Source organism: Crassostrea angulata, chromosome 6, assembly GCF_025612915.1.
Source record: "Crassostrea angulata isolate pt1a10 chromosome 6, ASM2561291v2, whole genome shotgun sequence".
In the NCBI taxonomy this organism is placed as follows: Eukaryota; Metazoa; Mollusca; class Bivalvia; order Ostreida; family Ostreidae; genus Magallana; species Magallana angulata.
In genome coordinates, this window is record NC_069116.1 from 54,006,871 (window position 1) to 54,029,944 (window position 23,074).

The window sequence follows — 23,074 nt, forward strand, 5'->3', positions numbered from 1 at the left end:
TGGGCAATTTGAAACTACGGTCACAAACGCGAGAACTCCCATTCACCGCGGGACTACCGAAAACAAAGGGAGATTACTCTACAGGAGAACCATTCTAGAGATGCGGTAGAAATCCCTTCTCTTGATAGTGGTGGTTATCCCAGCATGAGGCCTCGTTTTGAGTTTTGATTATCTTAAATTAAAGTCTTAGGAAAAGGTATTTGCAAATTCAAACGACATTTGTAAATAAAAAGGACACAAAATGAATGTTTAATTGAATTGAAATGGATACAGGTGAAATCGTAAATGATAATAATTAAGAAGTGTTGATGGAGTGATTCTCATGGGTAGTTAACATTTGGCTCAGCGCATTCCAGGCTGGACACTGCTCTCCTTATGTCACTGCGCAAGCGTGCTAATCAATGTACAATGTATGCATATGTATTTTTTTTCAAGACCCGAATCAGCAAACAGAATTAATTTAATGCTACGTAATTTTAATATCAGTCATGAGATGGATTCACAATGAAATGTTAGTCTGAGTAAAGTAAAACCTTCAATCGAATGAACAACTAAATACTGCGTCATGAAATTAACAAGCAACAGTAATACCTAACATTTCTTGGAGTTACACGACAGTACACGATTCGTTTTAGCTTTAATGAGTAAAGCTCATTGAATCTTATAGGAAATGCTTCTCTCGAAATAATTCAAATCTCGTTTAAGCTTTAGATTAATGCTCATTTGCTAGAAAATTACATGTACAATCATGTACTAAACATGTCAGAAGATACATTGAGTTGAAGGAAGAAATAACGTGGACTTGGTTTTGTTCCTTTTTTAATTAAGGTTGATTTTAGTACACGTGAAATAACAATTTGCAAAGTTGAACATTTTTCAATTCTTATAAATTATTAGATGTCGTCTCATACTTCGTTCATAGCATCAGTTCAAAAACATTCGCTGCTTTGTGCGTCTGACCGCACAATAAAGCTTTGGTGCTTACTTTGGAAATAAAACTGCCCAATGGTTTTAGGTTTCTTAAGTTGATGGAGTTTAATGAATTTAAAAAGATGAATCTGCATGCGTCTACCCAACTTAAAGACCACGTGACCCGTCGCGAGGCCGCTTCAGTCGTTGGTGAGTGTGGGGCATCAGATCCGGTTACAAACAGGTGCGCGGGTATCTTTGGAATTTTTACCACCAAAAATGCAAGCTTCTGAAAACAAACTAATTGCAAGTTTTTCTTCACACGTTCCTGAAATACTTTTCCTCACTTAACAAGCTACTGAATATACCCGAGGTAAACTATGTATACAAATATATATATATATATATATATGTGTGTGTTGTTTTTTTGTTTTTGTTTTGGTTATCCGTTAGTATTAAATTAACTTTTTTTCTCTTAGTTTTGCAGCTTAAAAAATGTTTTTTTTATCTGGAATATTTCTAAATATGCAGTTTATTGTTATTTTGCAAGTAACGAGATATGATACTAAACTTTAGGCATCAAGGTTGCGGCTTGTGGGAGCAAGTCGGTGATTTGAATTCTTATGTGACCTAATGGTCGAACTAATTGATATATGCAATCCATCCACACACAAAGTAATCACGTGGTTAAGCGTGCGTTTTGACGTTTTTCCAGTGATAATTCAGTCAAATGACGTAGGTAGGTGTCATTATCACGTAGCGTCACAATACCGGCATTCATTTGACACAAGAAGATCTATCCGTCCTTGTAGCTTTAACTTCTTTATAGATCTTCAAGAATTAGTATTGCCCAATCAATAGGAACAGCGTTTTACACGAATGAGTGTTTAAATATTGAATATGTGAAAGACATAAACGATGATTTACTCTCTTTTGGGGTTCTTAAAAAGCTGATAAATAAGTGGTCCGTCATCTTTGCTTCGGACGACAAACCATCTCCAAAAAATAGACTTAGGGGAAAAAAAATGCCAGTACAGTAAACAGAATTCTTAACATGATTTCTCATTACTGACTGTCTGTCTTTCTCTTCCCCTTAAATATGATTCATTTCTCCTATTCAGAATTTTTGTGTCATGTTTATAAAACATTAGCTATGTGTGTCTTTAATAGAAAGCAGAAAATTGTAAAGCGTTGATAAAACTAATAAAAACTTTAAAAAAAACAAAAACTGATTTTCAGCTAAAGTCCACTCTGTACACTCTCTCTCTCTCTCTCTCTCTCTCTCTCTCTCTCTCTCTCTCCAGCCCCCCCCCCCCCCCCCAAGTTGATCTTATCCACAGATTACGCCAATGTCTCTCAGCAAGTAAGCATTAACGACCCCCTTGGACCTTTTACCTGGCATTAACCCATAAAATCCATCACTGACCATTTTTACAGCGCAGGTGGACAGGGACACCGTACTTGTTATATCTAGCACGTGATTGCAATCGCCTCCATGTCAATTTGTTTTCCTGGTCCAGATAGGTATCTTCGTCGTCCAGAATGTTATACGATACTTGTGCTATTATCTATACAATTTGTTGGGTAGAATTTCAAATGATTCCGTGCAAGCATGGACTGAATAAATTTGACTTCATTTGCCTTATCTGAAGACCCCTAAAAGACCTTAATTTGCAAAAATTAGATTGTTTCGTTGATCTCCATGAGTTATCTTCCCCAGGATTTTTAATATTAGCATTGATATTTTAGTTTTATGCAGATAAATGCCCGTCTTTTTCCCTCGCTGTCATTTGTCCAAAAAGAGTTAAAGCCAAGTGAATAAATTGTTCATTATTTTGAGGTACGTCCGTGTCCAAAAGCAGTCAAAGAAATGGTGAGCGCCACAGAGATTTATTGTACTCTGTCATTTGGAGTGCATTTGTGGAAACCCGAAAAAAAATCTTACACCCACTACATTCTATAAAAAGATTATTTTTAAAAAGAATTTGAAAGAACAACTCTATTGTTAGCTACGCTTGATTATAATCTTAAAAAGAAGGATTTAAAAAGAACATCTCTTTTGTTAGTAATATTTGATTATATTTAAACGGATTTAAAATAACAACTCCATTGCTGTATTGTTAGTTACGTTTGCTCTTTGATAACGCACGAGCATACAGTGTCCCCATAGAGTCCAATAGACAATTGACGTCAAAGCTTATCTCTCGTTCAAAAGTCAAATGTTTCTTTTAAAATAAGCATGCTAGGTCAAACATATTGCAATTGGTGGCAACAGAGGGTTGTTAAATTGCACGACATTTCTGATATGGAACACTGTATTCATGTTTTCGGGTATCTGCACGTGCTGTGCAATTATCAATGAGTCAAGGGTGTTTCCGAAATACTCATCGCGTGAATTCTTCCTCGGTTTCGTCACCACGGCCCACAGAGTTCGGAGGAGTGGGAAGGCTATGAAGGTGACAATTGTTGCTCGTTAATGACGGATTATTTCACCCAGCCTACCTCTATATACCTGCACGTGTAGAAGCATGCTGAGGAATTGTAGCAGCATATTTCATTGAGGAAGCGGGGGATGGGATGGTCGTAACCCCTCGGCCAAACCTTTAACTCCCGTCTGATGCATTAATTCTAGTGTAGAATTGTCGCCTCGGGCTTTGATCTTGGTCGTTAAATTACTGTCAGCAATCTGTTTAGTTGTAATTTGAATATTTAATATATTTTGATAGAAAAAGGGGGAGTGTACCAATGAAGAACCTTTAGAAAATAAAGTTTTATAAAATGATAAATGACGAGTGATTGTAAGATTGCGATCTCTTAAGTTTGATTCTCCGGCCTGCGATAAAAATGAGCATTATTCCTTAAATACTAATGACAATATCTTTCTGTATCGTATTGGCCATCAGCAGGTCGATTTCGGGGGATTTTTACGATTTCGTTGATGGATTTGGTTAAGACCTTGGAACGCACTGTCATTGCTCAGTGGAGCCAATGCAGCTCGTGAGGGGAGAGTCTACAGGGCGTCACCCCATACAGTCAGCTCAAAAGATGTCGCAAATTCAAAAGAATTCTAAAACTAACACAATACAGAAGAGCACGCCCGATGCGCATATTTGCAACAGAAACTGACCAAACATAAAAATAAAGGAAATTGCCAACTGCATAAAATATTGCTTCAATGTATAAAAAATATTGCTTCAGTGCTTTTTGCATAAAAACCAAAAGTGGCCAGCTTTGGATGGGATAATGGCGTATTGTTGTGCATTTCATAGGTGACCTGACGTGCCCTAAATAATGTGGATTTTTTACACCGAAAAACCCTCCAAAACTCTATCAGCCTTCACTCTGGAAGTAACTTATAAGCAATGAATTTAAAAGACAAAGTCGGTCAATCGTATTGTGATCTGCCATATTTCTGCAGGTTCAATTCTTACGGTTTTAAAAACGTTTTTCCCTTCTAAAAAAGGGAGGGGACAGCTAGTTTTATTAGTTTTATGTGCTTGTCTTGTGTTTATATAATTGTTTAGGATATCATTATAACCTAATAATACCGAGTTCATAGATATTATCTTTGAAAGTTGTCGGGGTTATTCATATCCATCCGAGTTTTCATTAGTTTTTTCTCTCTTGCTTTTTTAAGTTCTAAGTTTCAAAATTACAGAGTTTCATATTAGTGTCTTATTACCCCTCTTAAACGAGAGACAAAACAGTTCAGACATTGATTCTGTCAAATAGGTATATCATTTTACTCTTAAACGGCTCGAGAAACCCTAACCCTCTAATTTGAAAACAGATAGGTCTTTTAAGATAAACGGTTTATAAGATCCGTTTTTCACATTTGTTCGCCAAATGAACCTTATGTCCCAGGTTTCTGTCAAAAATTCCTCATATCTAATAAAAAGATGAAAGAGTCTCTCTCTCTCTCTCTCTCTCTCTCTCTCTCTCTCTCTCTCTCTCTCTCGTCCTTCTATACATTATGCTAACAGTACAAAAAGTAACTTGAATAATGATTTTGAAATAAAAATATAGAACTTATGTAATATTTAATAATATATAATTTTGACTTGTGCACTCAAGTTTCTAAAAAAAATTTCAATAACAAAGATATTTCCTACATTCAAAATTTACTTATAATTAAAAACACGTAAGTCAACGCTACAATGATAACAGGTTTTTTTAAAAAGAAATTCTTTATTTGAATATGCAATTTATATTTTATATCTTATAACTGACCTAGAAAAAAGTCTGATTTGTCTAATATCACGCTGTTTGGTTTTTTCCCTTTTTCATCAATGCAGAGCTAAATTCTCAATACTATAATGATGCCCTATTTGGTAGAATTGGTTCGTCTAAACCCACGTGCATTATTGGAGTGAGACAGATCACCACAGTGGTTAAACAGATAACACTGATAGCATCGTCCTATTCTCATCTGATATCCATTAATACATAAAAAGTTTCCAAGTTCAATTTCTTTGCCTTCTTGTAAACATTTAAACAAGCGATGAAAAAGATTATCGCGCCATTACAGCGCGGTCGAGCCGCCGGATGGTTTTCTTTCAGCGTTAGCAGATGGATGAAGGTCGGGCTCGGCGTACGCATTGTCTAACGAACAATGGCGAACATCTCGTCCCCCTTCTCACTATCGCATCGCCCTTCTTTCCCACGAATCTACACAAAGACTGAATTCAACAAGATATAATTGTCAAATCTGTGACTTAAAACAACATGTTGCTCAAATCTACAAGTGGGCTTTCTTATGTCACAATGGAATCTTCTGTAGAGGCATGAACTGATGAATGGCTAGACCCGAGGTCCGCCGATTGGTCTCGCGTTAGCCCATCCATTACTATTTTCTTTTCTTTTACTCGAGGCGTAAATTTCTTCATTAGTGGTGTTGATTTCTTCTTTTGAATCCACGTAAAACATTATCCCCTTTATATTCAATGTCAGTCTCCTTGACTTACTAACTTTTCAAAATTACCGAAAACCATAGAAAATCATATCATCAAAATGGGATGGGATATCATGAATGGTCTCGAATTTTTCCTTCAATGCAATAATAAAATCCAGTTAACTTGCTTTTGATGCACGGCCATCTCAGTTTGCAAAAGATGTGCACAGTAATAAAGTAATAATTTTAGATATGTATTAAAGGAGAAACAAAATGCGATGCTAATGGGTTTTTTTTTAACAAGTTGATCATGAAAACGCAAAAAAAAAAATCTTTGGAAAGGAAATCTTATGGGAAGACCAGCCATGTCAAGTGATTGTTGAATTTCTGATTGTAAGACAGAAGTGCCGTACTTGAGAAGTGAACAAGGACATATGGCATGAGGATGACTTTTAGAGCTGATATGTGTATGTGATAAAACTGAACTTAATTTATCATAAGGAGGACTCTTCCTTTTTCATGAAATCATATTGCATTACGTAATGTTTACTTGTCGTTTCTGGCACGTTTCCATTCATTTGCAATATTATTAAATGTATTTGTTTGGTTATAACATTCTTTAGTAATTACAATTCTAAAAATAAAAAAAAAACAATTGGTATTTCCTTCTAAACCCCTTAAGGAAGAATACTACTTATAGATATTTCATGAATTTGAGATTATTTGGGGCCTGCAGCAAATTCCCATACCTCTCAGGTCTTAATTAAAATTTTCAATTCCTATCAATGTGGCTATCAGATCTTTTTTCATGAACAGGACAGGTGGGGAAAGAGGTTGGAATTCCTGCGATTCTGTGGTTTTTGTCAGGAGCCCGAGCCCGATGTGACGTGAGATGGACAGCGAGTAATGGCGCATTGTGTGGTAGGCTTTGATCCCGAGGACTATTGTTGATTCCTCAGAGTATCAGAGTGGAAACCCGGATTTAAATCCATTATCTTTAATAGAGACCACAAATTGAAAACGTCTCCATTTCTTTGGTCAAGTATTGTCTCAGGAGAAGTAACTCTGCCAAGAGAACACTCTATACAAGGTCTGGGGTATCTAATTCGATACTAGGAATTTTATTTTTAAGTTTAAGAGGGCTGTATGGTTGTGGGCATTTGTAGACTATATAAATCTCCTGGAGAAAGAAGAGCTATGTATAAATATATACTAAAACAATTAAGTTTTAAAGCTAAACTAACATGGGTTTGTTCTTTGATCAGTACTAGTTTATAGCAGTGAGCTAAAGAAATCATATATATTTTTTAAGTTTTAGGGTAGATTAGATAAAAATTTTGTTGACCACTCAACCCCCTTAATGTGTTTTGTTCAAACGTTTTTTCATTGTTTGTTTATAACATGTGGACATGCAAACAACTTCAAAAGGTTTAGAGAATACTGACCTGCGTAAAAACCCTTTTTGGAGTTTTGCTTTACTTCAAAGTTCACATTATATGTATCAAGTCAAAACTTCACAGCATTTTGTTACATCGTTAAAAAAATGACGCTATTGCAACACATTAACAAGCAAGGAATATGGTTGCAGTATAGAGTTACTGGGCTTGCAATTTCAATCTAGGCGAAACAAAACTGCAAATTACGTGAAGAAATGTACGTAAATAAATCTACGTAAACATTCGTCAGAGAGCTTAAGGGACGCTAAGGGACACACTCCAACTCAGACATCACTCTCCGTAAATAAATATTTACTTAGGTCATATATCATCAATTCTCAGATATTTCCACCCGAGCGAGCCCAACTGACAGAATCCACCTGTAAACCACGTTACATTTATCCTGGTCCAAAAGAACAGCTAAACAATATCTGGAACCCCCGGCAAATCAGCATATTCAATTCCAATAATGATGCAACTGTCCAAACCAAAGCCGTATTGAGAATCAGTGCAATGTGAAATTCGACGGAGAGATTCCTCGGTCTCCCTCGGCTAATATTTCCATTTTGTCACATTTCGACAAAGGAAAATAAATTAGGTGTGTTTGGCTGTGTAAAGATTGAAATCCCAGGACGGAGTCGGATCATCCGGTATTCATTAGGCCTAATGAGGGGAACTGAGGCTTGGGCTGTCCCGGGGAGAAGCAGTAAGCAATAAATAGTCCTCTCCCGCTGACTCCGGCCAGAAAAGTCATATTTGGTGGGAAATGTAAATTTGAAAGAAAGTTATTCGATGTAAAATCAATTAAAGTTCGCTTGATTTCAGCAGATACAATATCAAATTCCAAGGTTTTGATAGAAGACGATTCCCAGGGGAGTCGCGTATTGACCGACTGAATTGAGTTTTTGCGTTCAACGAGTGTACCCAAAAAACATGAACCCCGGGTGCCGGGTTCAGGTTCCGTACTCAAAGCTGTGGGTTTGTCTGTTTCCGTATACCCTGCTTCCTCAGATTGACTATGGTTGAACCTTTGTTCGTGATCAGAGAAATTCATCTTATCGGAAATTGTCTGAGTCACAGCGTTTAATTCATTAAAAGATCAGTTTCGTACACGTTTAGTGTGACTAACGTTATAAAGGTGTTCATTTCAACAGAGTGTTTCAAATATACAAAAGGGTGCACAACATCCTTTTCTTAAATAAAAGACAATTGTCTCTCTGGGACGGGTGTGCTAGATGTTATGAATCACCCAAAGTTTTCATAACAACTTTTTACAGGCTTTAATAACAGATGATTATTATTAAAAGTAATTTTGTCAGTCTCTGGTTTAAAAGGGCAGTTAAAATGATATCTGTGACGAATTATTCAGCGAAAGCTTTTAAGTCCACGATTAGTCCATCAGGGTCCGACGACTGACCATCCAGAGCGGCGCCAGATCGTTACCAAGGAAGTCTCGCGCCGCGCACGGCTAACGTCTGCAAGTCGTTTTGTTGAAAACGCGGACTTCAGATTGAATCAAAGTCTAATGAATTTTATGGAGATGTGCATTAAATTTATGAAGTTTAATCGTTAAAAGATGAATCTTCAAAATCCGGGGTTACATTTCGTGTTTTTCTTAAATGTTGCCTTTATTACTAGGGGGAATCTACAGACAAATTATTACTAATATCTGATTGAAGTCGGCGTTAGCGTCGATTTTTATTCAGGAATTAGGGTATAAACTCGTCCTCACTATAATTTCACACGATGCCAGAGAAGATATGGACATGAGTGAAATGGAGAAAAATAATAAACACCTTGTCGAAAGAATAATTCCTAGGAAGAAATCAAATCCCTGACTCCCGTACACAACAGAAAATAATCCCCTCCAATAAGTTCCTATTGTCAGGGATGGGATGGTAGCGTAAAAACTTGATATATATGTCTCCAGATATATACACATTATGCACATGTGCTTACATTAAACGATGCCTCGACCTATTACATTTGTGTATCCCAAAAAGAAATCTCTCCTCGCCCCACTTTAGGTCTCCTATACACATTCTACATTCTGTTAATTTAACAGTTGGCGCTATAAGGCACGTTTCTTTTGCCTTTGTGAGTTGATTTATTTCTCATCTGTGATACAGCGTAGTTTTGATAAATATATTTTGTTAGTTTGGAAATGCGTGTTTTGTATACTTAGTTATTTTAATATTATGTGTAGTTGTTCTTGGTACTTGGTGCTCCTGTTGTTCAGGGCAATGTAATGTTGTTACTGTATATTTTATTACTGTGTTACGTAAGAGTATTGCATCTGGTCTCTTTTTGTTGCGTTTGACGTTGTTTGTAGTTGCTGCTGCAACCCCTTTTCTCTGTGGTTGGTTTCACGGTGATATTCCAACGTCTCCGGTTTAAATGGTGTTGCTTCGTTTTGTATGCTAGAGCTAGAGCTTCAGGTACTGTATGTTGAAACCTAATTTTGTTATAGCTCTTTATTGTTGTCACTGTTGTCGGAAATACCATTACTTTAGTTTTAGTTGGGGTATATCTCAACCTGGTAAATGTTGTTAATATATTTCTGTTGTTGTTGGGTCTGGTCTCTTTAGTACACATTATCATGTGGTACCGGTAGTTGTTGGCACGAGATATATAAGTCACTGCTTATAGTAGGTACTGTTCTTGTATCTTTACATGGAAATAACCGTTGCCTTGGTGTTGACATTGGGATGGCGCAACACCAGACAGAAATTTGATGTTGCTGTTGTTTTAATCAGTGATGTAGGATGCTGGCTGGTTTGAATGTTGCGACGAGTCAGTGTGTCTTGCTCCCGTTTGGTAAACTGCTTTCAAGTTGTTCTGTGTCCATATTTTGGCTGTTGTTTCTTGTGTTGTGCTCAACATTGGGTTATAAACATTTATGACTCCATAAGTTGGTATATTTTACTGCTTTACAATCGAAATGTCAAAGTGTCGATAAGTAAAAGACACTTGTATTGAACACTGTGTTTACATAAATTCGAATGCCAATTGAAATATAATGAAAGAAATACATCTAAGATTTTAGAATTATGATTTATTTAAACATTTACTAGTACTCATTTTCCTTCATAAAGATATATTTTAATACAGGCTTTGCTTTTTTAAAACTTCAGTAAATATTGTTAGATATTAAATAAAAATAATAAAGGAATATATGTGTTCAATATCCCATATGTTTACCAAAATCACTTGAAACGGAATTACGCCATAGATATACGACAGTTACAGATATTGATCATATTTCCCTCTACGAATTCCAATTGGTATTTGAAATCCCTGTGCAAATTTTTTTTAGATGTCTATTAAATGTATCTGCTTTGGAGGTTTTTTCTCTTTCAACCGTCATTCATGTTAATTAAAAATGTTCACTATGTATGGCGGAATCAAGTACTTGGTTTTACTTCACACGTTTTTCTTGAACTTCACAATAATTTTAGAAAACCCTATATTCATTCTTCCTTATTTATAATTGGTCTCTACACAGAGGTTCTCCACTGTTTTGGTGGTACCGCCGATAGGTGTCGTGTATCGATCTATCCGTATCGGTGACAGGCCCAAGGCGTTCGCGGATCAGGCCTGGCATTGACAGCCATGTATACCCCGTTATCTCATTAGAACAGGTAGTAGGGGGACAATCAATATACCTGGACCTATATATCTACCTGTCCCGCTATTTAGCGGTCCTGAGAACCGCGGGGTAACTACTATAACGGGTCTTATCTGTCGCTAGATAGGTAGCTTATGTAAGGCCCGTTACCATGCCGTGAAAACCTCAAGGGACATCGATTGAGAACTTGATATGGAAGAAATGCTTTATTTTCCTTGTCCACGTCTATTAATAAAGTAAAAAAAAAATAATCTTGCACAAGAAATACAACCCCGGCGCAAGAGAAACAGGAAACTTGGTTTGGGCTGGATGGTAAAAGCTTTATGTGCGATATCGACCAGGAAAGAAATACACTTCTTACCAGGAATGCCAACACTTAGAAAAAAGAACTCTTTCCTTTTTCCATTTGGGCGTATTCAAAAAAGGCCATTGTTTGTTTTCATCCGGCTATGATTCGTTAAATTCACACGTGTGCATGCTTTAACATACTCTTTAAATTACCCCTTTAATCTCTCAGAAAAACAAGGTCTGATGTTGAGATTTTTAAAATCTTTCATCCAGATTTTTGCGGTGATAATCTTTTCTATTATAGGTCTATCGAGATACCGTAGGTACACAATATACGACAAAGAGCTAATTGTTCCCTAATAAAAACACACGGCTCTGATGAAAATCTAGGACCCACTTTGTTTTCTATTTCATATACGTAAGTGAAAAAGAAAAGCTATACATTGCTTTGTATAGCCCGGGGATAATGTAAGTATACATAAAAGTTTTGTAATTTCGCTCGGCGTGAAGATGGGACCAGACTTGTTCAAGCGCGGACCCGTCATTGGCTGCAGTACACATTCATGAGGTCACTCGGAGCGCCGACCTGTTGGTTCTAGGTAGGCTGCGCTGATTTATGGCTAATCTTACAAATTCGCGTGCCAGACAGCTAATCAGAGAGGCCTTCGCGTGACGAGCTTAGTTGTCGGTGGGACCAACTCGTGTCAGTGCTAGGAAACATATCACACCAAACAGACATGGATGTATAGGAGTATTAGCAATTAACGATTAATTCTTAATTATAAACTGATCACCTGATCATGGCACCCACAGAGTCCAAAGATGAAGTGAAAAAAGAAGCCGTCCACAGTTCGACGGGGTCACCGAAGAGAAGGGTAAGTGATTTTGATATTTATATGTATGGGGAGTCATACGTTAACTCGTCTGCTTATTTACTGCGCTGTTTTCACCTGTGTTACGTTCATTTCATTTGACAGGCTAAATTACTGTTTTGTTTACATCTATAAATTTACCGTATTATGTCAACAGCGTTGTATTAATGAAAATTAAATTAGTCTAAGAGTGGTAAAATCCTTAGTAATCACCCGCCCCTCCTCTTAAAATTTCTTTTTCTCTTTCATTTTTGTTTTTTTTAATTCTTTTTTTTTTTTTTTTTTTTGCTTCTAAATATACATCTTAGAAGAAACTAATTCAAATTAAAAGATAAACGATCGGAACATCCATTACTGATACTAATCTCTCTGTGTCGTAACATTCATCTGCCTTGCTCGGTTCATTTGATTCATTCGCTTTCTGTGATTTACTGTAATAACAGTGGTCAGCGCGGCGCGGGTACCCCAAAATGTGATGACGTCATAGCACGAGACCGGCGTGAGCACCCAAAACCTTTTCATGAAACTTACTTTGAGGCGGAAACAATAACATTCCTGAGTATTAGTCGCCATATAAGTTTGGCATGGCGTTTCTAATCCGGGGCGATCGTCCTCTAATCCTCGGGTTAAGATCAATGGATAATATTACAGATTAGGATTACGACTGGAGATTCGTGACATGGAGAGTAAACGTAATTTGACGTTAATCAATTCTCGTTGCCTGCGGAGCCACCGTTAAAAATTACATCTAATCCTCAAAATGACAGAATCCCCCTAAATGATGGTCTTATTTGACAGTATCCTCCATATCAATGATATGCTAGTGCCTGGTGATTAAGATATTTCCAAGGTTTTCTAAGTACATGTTAAAATTACTTATTCTTTCAGGTAAACAAACCAATGATAGAGAGAAGACGGAGAGAAAGAATAAACGAATGCTTGAACCAGCTCCAGACTCTGATATCCCAGTTGGACAAGGATAAACCTAAGGTAGATACGGACCCCCCTCTAACGGCCTCTTACCTGTTGATATGAGATGGCGGGGTGATACGGATAATGACGTGAATGCTTGCTAATTGATGATGCTAGCGGACTAGCTACTCCGGGCGATAAATTGTTCATTCTTTATCTATTTTCTTCCCACACCAAAGGTAACGGGCCCATAACTACAAAGATATGAATTTCTCTTTAGGTATATATGAATTTCTCTTCATGCAGGTATTTGCTATAAAATAGCTTTGTTTTTTATAACACCTTTTTGCCCGCATAAATCATGCATAAACGGACATAAATCTCTGTACATGGTTCTATTAATGTCCATTGTTGCACGTGCATTTTACTGATCCGTAAAAAAAACTCATTCTGAAGAGAAAACGTTCATGGCCGTCAGAGAAGAAAAGAATATAATGCACATTTATGTACGTGTAGAGGGGTATAATTGCATGTTACTGTGAACAAAATAGTAATTTTCTATCAAAAATGGGCGATTTATTTTTTAAGGAATGGTGTAAATTGTGTTTTCGTGTCACAAAACTGCTTTCAGATATGTCGATATGTCTTGGCTTGTTTCCACAGGCCTCACCGGGGAAAAAAGAAAAAAAACGAAACTAAGTGGCTTGTACCCGATAAATTATCTATAGCTCTGTTCCGCGGGGTTTACACAAGCCCTGATTGCGGGTCGCACATCTGCAATAAGACTTGTCAGAGCACGAAACAGATTTCATTTAAGCTAAGTAAGAAAGATATATTTGGCTATTTAAATTCAACTTGATAAAAGTAAACATCTTTTCGTGGTCTCGTCAAAGAGAAGTGAGCGAGACGAGACATGTGACAAAACTGTCGTCCACAATCAGATGTATTATCATGTCTCCTCTATAAACACGGCGAACTGCAGAACCATTGAGAAATCTATTTGTTTCTATGGTTAAAAGTCGATCTTAAGCTCTAGCTACGCCGTTTTAAAGTGGTAGTCAATTGAAGTAGAAAAAAAAAATCAATTTTTGATCTTAATTAAAATGCAGTAAAAAATGTTAAACGCAGAAAATTGAAAACCTCTCTGGTTTCTTTGATTCGATGCAGACGAATCTCAAAGTAACGCACTTTAACACGCAGAACTGTAAACTACTGGAATATCTGTTTATTTAACTCCGGAATAAATCAGTTCGAGTTTGATTTTTTTTTCAATTGACTTTGTCCTTTCTTTGAAAACTTGAGTCCATAAAAACGCGATCATATCATCGTGCTGTCGATGCCATCTCAGTACTTTTTTAAGGTGTGACGAATTCTTTTAAATCAAAGAAATGCTATTCTTGAAGTTGAGATAAAAATATAACTTTTTGTAAAACATTGCTTTTAAGAAAAAAGCGCTTTCGTATTACATAAAGGAAATTTCCCAAGAGAAAGAAATCATTTTATCTCAGAGAAAAATACGAATACCCCCCCCCCCTCGTTCCGTTTAAAAAGTTCGATTAATAACTTTAATCGCGTGCAATGAGTCTTAATAATTGGATTTGTTGGAAATTAAGCTTTCATTTTATGCAAATTTCAAGCGTTATGGTAGCTTTGCCCCTATTTTACCCCAGCGTCCAAGCTTTATTGACATTTAATTCTTCAAATTAAAAACTTACCGAAGTGAGGAAAGCGAAGATTTTTCAAATTTCACCTGTACAAGAGAAATCTATGGGATTTGATGAAATTCATTTTCCTGAGAAATTCCTGATAATGAATTACATTCACACACATAATCGTGCACCGAAATCGGCCTTATACGTACAATGTTGGAATTAAATTGTTTTGATGTGCTAAAACCATGCAGAAGGAAAGCTACTGGATTGGAATCGGAGCACAAAACTCCAAAATGTTGAAAAGATTTAATTTTTGAACATGTGTTTGTTAAATTAAAATCAATAAAATGTTTTTTTCCGGGTGGTTTTTCTACTTAAAATTCGGCATACCAGAGACTTAATTAATACCTGAGTATTCCTAAATGACGGAAAAACTTTAGGGAAAAGTTGTTGATATTTGCATGAGGTGAAATTATGAAAAATATATCTAAAAACTGAAGTGAAATATAACATCTGTAATGCTCAACTTTATTTTAAATTTCAGATTGGAAAGTCAAACAAGTTGGAAAAAGCCGACATTTTGGAAATGACTGTTGACTTTGTCAAGCGATCCCATCCCACTACATCAAAAGAAGGTACACACAAGAAGTCCTCCTATCTCTGAGAGAATTCTTTTAATTCTTTGACAACAGCTCATAATGCAAATATGATTTTCATTTCATTTCAGAAGTTGAAAATCGTGAAGGTGTAGTGGATAGCGTGCAGTATAAAGCCGGGTATGACAAATGCCGTAACGAGATCCAAAACTTTCTGCAATCTTCGGAAAACGTGCCCGATGAAGTCCGATCAGCGTTGATAAGACATCTTCAAGTCAACCCTTCTAACAAATCGTCCGAACCCGCTGAAGACAAGTCGCCTGCAGTGGACCAGAATCCTAAAAGTGTCGCTTCTGTGTCTTACGCCAATATTCTTCCGCGTGTGTCAAGTGCTTCGATTGTCAGTGTCGCATCATCGCCTTCCTGCCAGACGACAACCCAGCTTCCTGGAAACAGAAATGTTTACATCTGCAATCCGAGCGCTCCAACGTACGTGTTAGTCCCAACAGCTACATTATGTCAACCCGTACCAATAAACTCTCAGATGACAAGGACCAGCGATTCACCATTGAACTTGGTGAAGACTTCTAGAACCGGAAGTGAAATGGTCTCCAGCAGCACCGCTCAGACTTCAACGATGCAGCTTGGATCTGTTGTCAATGGAAACCAATTCGTTGTGATACCGCAAGGACAGATTTCAAGTGTACCAAATTTCATGGCATCTTCTATGGGTGGACAGTCAAATCTTATCCCCGCGAATTCGGTCCAAAACATCCAGGGCAACTTCCTGTGCATGCCCAACTTCCAGATGTCGCTTTCGTCGCCTCAGTCTGACCAGGACGTGTGGCGACCATGGTAAACAGGGTTATTTTCCTGTCGCGGTTTTAAATACTAGTAACGTATATTTTCTACACAATGCACTTAAACAACCCATATATATTATTTCAAGATGAAGACCATAAGAAAAGTTTATTATTTTGTGGGACCGTAGCATTTGTTGATTGGGCTGTGTTCAGTGCGTTAAGACATTGCATATATAAATTTATTTTTCTATAAAGAGGGTGATATTGAAGAGCTTCCTATTCATTAGTTGTCTTCCTAGATGCAGATTTGTGATACAGCGTACAATGTACATTCCATTACATATTTTACATATAAATCTGTTATTATACGATTGTTATGATGTTATACAACGACAACATCTGTTTATGTAATCAAAGGTGCTGATTATTAAAATGATGATTTTTTTTCTAATTAAACTAGTCTTGGTTGTTTAATTTTTATATTTAGTTACATGTATGTATAAATGTTACATCGAAAGTTCAAATTGAATTTTTCTCATGTACATATTAGCATACTAAATTTGACATTTAATATTGCATTAGGATTTGTCGAAATGGAGTCCCTTTCTCAAAATATGCATTTGAAATAAAATATTTATTTTTCATAAAAAGAACACTTTTGTGGCACGACAATTATGTAAAGTTGAATCTGAACACAACAAAATTGATAAAAGGAAGGAGGTCCGATGTAAAATGATAACCCCCGTGTTTGATAATCACGATGTTTGCCATTGTTGAGGTAGATCCAGAGGTGAGCCGGGGTTTAAGTCTGAATAATAATTTTATGATGAATTTAATGCCTCGGTGCTGATGGAGATGGTATCTGTGGAATTCTGTCACATCTTAAGGTCTTCATTTACAGCGAGTGCCGTGATTACTAACACGGGGCGTCGCATTGCTCGACAAAACGCAATAATGTCGCGAGAATTGATCGTTATCTCCACCGGAAGATGAGGTTTTTCGGTAGAACATTAAACTTTTTCCAGATCTAACAAAGATAGGCAACACAAATAGTGTCGGTGAAAAAAATAAGTTAGAAATATTTTCATATAAAGGGTGACACGATATTAACCGAGTCAGATAACGAATGTAAATGCCCACGTGCGCAAACTTTCAATTTTCTCTCGTGTAATGGCGACCGCCGTAATCCCATTTAATCCGAGACAAAATTCATTATACATGAAAAGTTGTTATTCGGTTTGTAAGGAAATGTTAAATTGATTTAATGAAATCCAAATAACTCGGAGACGTAACAAAGGTGTCGGGACGCTTGACGGACAGGATTTTGATACAACATTAAATAAACGCACCGGCAACCTTTGTAAATTGTCCGGAATTGTTGGGCAGCAAGGTGCGTGAAATTACCTCCATTACACCTGTAACTCCCTTGTCGGTGCTGAAGCCATCAAACTGGTCGTAACTAAATATTTTGTCAAAATGTCCACACCTTTACTGCCTTGATGTTTGCCCGTTACGAGAATTTGATGTATTTACATATACATCCATTGTTGGTGAAAGAAAGGGTTTGTTCGCGTGAAATGGAACCAGTTTGTGGCGAACCTTACCATGCACGCAGGGTATTTAGTTCGGATGTCAGCTTGGGTGATCTCCACTGATATTTGTTTCGATCGCTTTCATTTTGCACTTTTATTATTTTACAAAGTTTATGAAGGACTCAAAACAATTCAACGTGTCATTTATTTTAAAAAGTCTTATTAACAAATTCCGTTTAATAAGACGTATTGGCCAGTTTTGAAAAAGATGTATTATTACACTGTACATGTTTCAAAAATGAGTTGAATATAAACAGAGAAGTCCTGACTTCAGGAGGTTGGCCATGATTTGTGGTTCGCGAGGAAATCGAGACCCCTCACCGATAGCGAGGGCATCCGACGTTTAGTCTGGTGTTTTCTTCACGGCTTCGCAGACAGTCCAGAGAAATTTGTACTGGGACTACCTTACTTAAACCATGTTTATGTGTAGCTGCAGAACTGTAGCTCTCCGGGAAAAAAATATTGACAGACCGGTCCGTCAATATTTTTTTTCCTAGAGAGCTACAGTTCTGCAGCTAGTTTATGCGTTGTTTTTCTCCTCTGGTTCTTTTTTTTAACTCTATATAAGTTGGAAGTGACGGTTCGGAATCGTCACAAACTAGATCCTTTCCACTCTGAGTTTCGGGGCCACCAATCTGTTGGTGTCAATTTTTTTAATAGAATAAAAATTTGCAGAACTATAGTGACCGTGTCCGGACCAATTAATTAATAAAGAATCAGAACGCAACTACATGGTAGAATATTACTGAAAAAACCTTCTCTATATAGGTATATCTTAACCAGGTGTTTTAAATGTGTTCTTGCTTCTCTCTCTTTTTTTGGGGGGGGGGGGGGGACACATGAAGGATATATGATTTAAAAAATAATAAATATCCAGAATAAAATCACAAATTGATCCTATTAACCGCAAACGTTTTCACCATTCCTGGCTCTTCAGGCAGTTATAACTGTTAATAGGATCAATTTGTGATTTTATTCTGGATATTTATTATTTTTAAATCATTTAAAACTGTGCCGATTTATTTTTTGTTATATAAAGGGGCAATGTCTTCATATTGTATTTGTAATGATTGAGTTGTTCATACGTGTATAAATCGGGGGATGGGGGAATATTCATTCGTATTGTTCGTGAAACTTTTCAAACATTTTACATAATCAGACAAGTGAATTTTGACACACCTTTTGTGACTTTTGGGTTCAATAAACGAGGATTAATTTCGTGAGTTCCTCCCTGTCGCGGGTTAATTGCGGGGTGGCACGACCAGAATCCACACTTTGTTTAAACTTCGTGACAAAGTGTGTAGCATAAAATTGTCTTAGTTTTCTTTACTTTTTTTATTTATAACCAAGTACGTGATGTTATAAAAAGTATCAAGCCATAATATTTTCACATTTTATTTTCAATTATAAGAGAACGTGAGATAGTTCGTTGACACTTTTGAGGAAAGAAAGAGAACTCTTTTGCTGGAAGGGGGGTGGTGGTGGCTTTCATAAATGTTACAGTGTAATAGAATTTCATTACTTAAATACGGAAGCGTATTCAAAAGGCCGCAGCAGTATTTTTTATTAATTTGATATAACAGATTATTAATTTGTTATAACAAATTACTAATCTGCCATAACAAATTAATAAAAAAAAATTACTGCTTTGGTCCTAATACACTTCCATACTTAAAGAAGGATACTAAAACAAGCAGTCGGAAAAAAATATCATGAAATCGATCGAGTAACAGCTCATCACGGTGATATAGTTATTTTAAAATATATGGAATAAATACATGAGATGATATGGTAGGAGTGGGATGCATTGATTATTGTATCCGGTGTGTAATGTTCAATAATGTCCCCTAACAGCGCGAATCTACAGGGAGAGGGGTCGAGGAATTTATGAAATGCAATTAGTAAATTTACCGAAAAAGGCATCGGGACACCCCTACCCCCCCCCCCCCCCCCCACCCACGGCAAACACAATTATCCCCCTTAGAAAAAACTGAATCCCTGCATATCTAATTCTATCCTCCCGTACATGTTTTATGTTATATATCATATTAATTACTTAATATATAATTTCATGTTTTTTTTAAATATTTTCTTCATATGTATTATACTTGAATCCCTTGCCACACTTTACACTGTACATGCACTTTAAAGTTCCTATTCCATGGTAAGCTACTGCTTTATGTAGAGAACGAATGAATAAGAATTCTATATAAGCATTAAATTAGACAGAATAAAGTAATAAAATACTTTATAACTTTTCTCCTTTTTATTAATGATTAAGTTTTCTCAAGGGAAAAAAATTATTAGTGTATAGAGAGTTCTTAAAAAATACTTCATGATCAAATACCCGGTAACCAAATTTTAAGAAGAAAGTGTGACTGTGTGAATAAATTCGTAAGGAAGTGTGCACGTGTTTTAAATCTTGGAGTGGGATTAAGGACCTTCAAGGGGATCCATCTCACGGTCGCGCGACTGATTATAGTTGCTCGTGCCCATCAGATGAATTTTCCATACCCTCTCTGGTTTTTCCAGTAAATTTCAATTGCACTTCCCTTTCCGCCTACAGAGACTTGTGAAATCTCATATTTTGAGAGTAAAAAATGTGGCATTTTATTCAAATTAAAAATATTACATGCAGATATCGACCCGGATCTGGACAGCGCCGGACGTGTAAATCGCACAGTCATTACTACATGTACATGTACAAAAAATCTTTTTAAATTGTACTTTCAAATAATTTCCTGAAATTCAAACTTTCTGTACTTAGACTCCGGTATGATGTATTATAAAATCAGACGAATCATTTTCATGAATAAATTTTAAATTTTTCTAAATTATTCTAAGCATTCAAACTGATCAAAGCGGTTTGCAAAAGAATGTTATTTCACTATTTATTAATATATTTTTTATTCAGCCTTTAATTTTCATGTGAAAAATAATTTTCACGTTTTGTGTAGGCCAACATACATGTATAAGTTTTCGTTGTTCTTCACCAATCGCTATGTCATGTCACTGTCACGTGACCCACCTGCGAGTTATCGTCCTTACTATATAACACACGTGCATGTAGAATAGAAATGGCGGTCAACATGAGAGTCGAATGAGTGAAGAAACGTTTGCTATTATACCACGTTCACATATTAGTTCGTCACAGTTGTTGTTTGTAACGCTGTTATTGGTGTTTAACAAAGTGCACTGACTGCCATGGGTCGCTGACGATAGTTTATTCGACTTTCAATTGGAAAACTGAGCGACCACGCTGCCGCTGTTTGCTAAGCTTTAAACATGGAAGCCACCAATGGTTGGTTGGAGTTGGAAGATGGGACGCGGTTTCCCGGTTTCATTTTCGGGGCCAAGACGAGCGTTCCTGGAGAAGTAGGTAGGTATGTGAACGCGACCAAAATGCATGGCCATGCACTTATGTTAACATTGAAAATTGCGCATTTAAATTCAGACCACGCGGATTCTATTTTCCTTTTCATTGGCTAACGACTATAATTTATAAATGTCTATAAACTCTAATTGTTAATAAGTTATGAAAAAGTAAAAGAAAGTAAATAAATAATTTCAACTTTTTCCGTAATTAATTATAAATGTTGAGTACTTGTGTACCTACACAGCTGTATATTTGCATTCGCATTGCAGTTTTTCAGACTGGAATGGTGGGATATCCTGAGTCGTTGACTGATCCTTCCTACAGTAAGCAGATACTTATCCTGACCTATCCCTTGATTGGGAACTATGGGATACCTGCAGAGGAGAAAGATGAGTTCGGGCTCACTGAATGGTTCGAGTCTGCTAAAATCCATGTTGCCGGGCTTATTGTAGGGGATGTGACGGAAAAATATAGTCACTGGTCCGCAGTAAAATCACTTTCTAAATGGCTCAGCGAATTCAACGTCCCTGGACTGTATGGTAAAGTCATGTCAGTGTCGGTGTTCAAAATTAAAAAAAAACTCATAATCAAAGTTGCTGATTTTAAAACAAAGGATATTTGAATACAAGAGGTTTTTTTTTCAATATCAGGTTTAGATACGAGGTCTCTGACCAAGAAAATACGTGAGAAGGGAACAATGCTTGGGAAGGTGAGCTTGGAACACGCAGTACAAAGACTTTCCTAATCCTATATCATTTCTTTTTATATAAAGGACCAACACTGTAAACCAACTTTTATTCACATGCCAGAAAATTTTTCGTGCAGTTAGCAGGAGCCTCTTCGTCGCAAATAATGCAAACCAGCCCTTGTTGAATGTTTGTTATAACACGGCCATACAGGTTTGGTCATGAACATTAGTCATTGCGAACCAGTTTATCGGCAGTTGACCGTGAAATAAAGTCGCTGCGAATAAAAGTTTGTTTACAGTATGTAATGAAGTTGGTTTTAATCATTTGACAAACGACTAAGATTTCAGACTTTTATTTTTTTGTTTCAGATTGTTGTGGAAGGAATGAAAAGTTCCGATGTCCCACTGATAGATCCAAACAAGATTAACCTAGTGTCTGAAGTCTCCCTAAAGGTAACAGATGAACAAACTGAAGTCTCTTATATTAATGGGTTTTATAGATTTCATCGATCATTCATGATTCTCAGAGTTTAGACCTGCAGCTGCCCGGAGAAACCACAAACAAGCTTCGTCTGTATTGGCACTGTCTAATTGCAGGTGAAAACTATACACCTGTGATAGAAAGTGTCAAAATAGAAGGAGAGTAATGTGCAACAGGAGGCTTTTTGAGACCATCAAGCAGTTTTTGTTGTGGTACCAATGAAAATTAGGGGAAAAGTGTTTTTGTTTGTATTTTACTTTCTAAATAAGTACTGTTACAATATACTGAAAAAAATTTATCATTCATTCCATTGGAAAGAAATAGGTTGACAAAAGTCATGGAGAGAATAAATTAAACAATCGAAACTCCCAAGTAGATTTGTAAAAACTACCCCAGAGGAACCGAAGGAGGAAACTATGTATCATAGTTTAGAAATTGGTTCTTTAGATGTTCTTTAACCTGGTTCTCTTCCGTCACAGGAACCAGTTGTGTACAATCCTAAGGGAGAACTAACCATTCTAGCCGTGGACTGTGGAATCAAGTACAACCAAATCAGGTGTCTGTGTCAGAGGGGGGCAAAGGTCAAGGTCGTGCCATGGGACTACAAGATCTCTAGTGATGGTAAACATCATGTTTGATACTATATGAGTGATTATACAAAGTTTAATGCAAACAATCTTTCTCAAATGAAAAGGCCTTAAAAGCAACTTAATAAGCATTGTAAAGACTTTTCCTTTACGTGATAATGTGCAATTTTGAAGTGTAAAATGACAATCTAGTTTGTTTAGCATGGATAAACCCCAGAACAGTAAAACAAGTTAGTTTGATGTGTTTATGTAACCTTTTAAAATATAAAAAAAAAAAAATAAAGGATGTGAAGTTTTTTTTTTTTTAAAATGTAGACCAGAAAAATTTTGGTAGAGACCAAGCAATTGAGACTAGAGGCCAAT

At 36.6% G+C, this 23,074-nt stretch overlaps 2 protein-coding genes across 6 annotated transcripts in view; both read left to right on the forward strand.

The window, feature by feature from the left end:
* The first annotated feature begins 11,401 nt into the window (after positions 1–11,401).
* LOC128190428 (transcription factor HES-2-like) lies at positions 11,402–16,446 on the forward strand. The gene is made up of 4 exons (XM_052862471.1): positions 11,402–12,027; positions 12,913–13,014; positions 15,133–15,223; positions 15,316–16,446. Exons 1-4 carry the CDS (start codon positions 11,953–11,955, stop codon positions 16,041–16,043), a joined length of 996 nt encoding a protein of 331 aa, XP_052718431.1. The 5' UTR covers positions 11,402–11,952; the 3' UTR covers positions 16,044–16,446.
* A 4,172-nt stretch (positions 16,447–20,618) lies between these two features.
* The window catches only part of LOC128187028 (CAD protein-like), a 33,327-nt gene continuing 30,871 nt past the window's right edge, over positions 20,619–23,074 (forward strand). For 2 of the 5 annotated variants that reach the window (XM_052857093.1, XM_052857094.1), the window contains exons 1-5: positions 20,620–20,958; positions 21,225–21,494; positions 21,606–21,664; positions 22,013–22,096; positions 22,604–22,745. In XM_052857093.1, the coding sequence (XP_052713053.1) occupies positions 20,865–20,958; positions 21,225–21,494; positions 21,606–21,664; positions 22,013–22,096; positions 22,604–22,745 (649 nt within the window). In that variant the 5' untranslated portion in view covers positions 20,620–20,864. Of the gene's footprint in view, positions 20,963–21,224; positions 21,505–21,605; positions 21,665–22,012; positions 22,097–22,603; positions 22,746–23,074 lie in introns of those variants that run through there. The other 3 variants (XM_052857097.1, XM_052857095.1, XM_052857096.1) reach the window with 3 other exon arrangements.

What these genes read in the sequence shown, in the direction of transcription:
- LOC128190428 (XM_052862471.1), top strand. Translation starts at nt 11,953, where the DNA reads ATGGCACCCACAGAGTCCAAAGATGAAGTGAAAAAAGAAGCCGTCCAC. An exon ending in TGGACAAGGATAAACCTAAG is followed by an intron (nt 13,015 to 15,132) that starts GTAGATACGGAC and finishes TTTAAATTTCAG; the next exon opens with ATTGGAAAGTCAAACAAGTT. An exon ending in TCCCACTACATCAAAAGAAG is followed by an intron (nt 15,224 to 15,315) that starts GTACACACAAGA and finishes ATTTCATTTCAG; the next exon opens with AAGTTGAAAATCGTGAAGGT.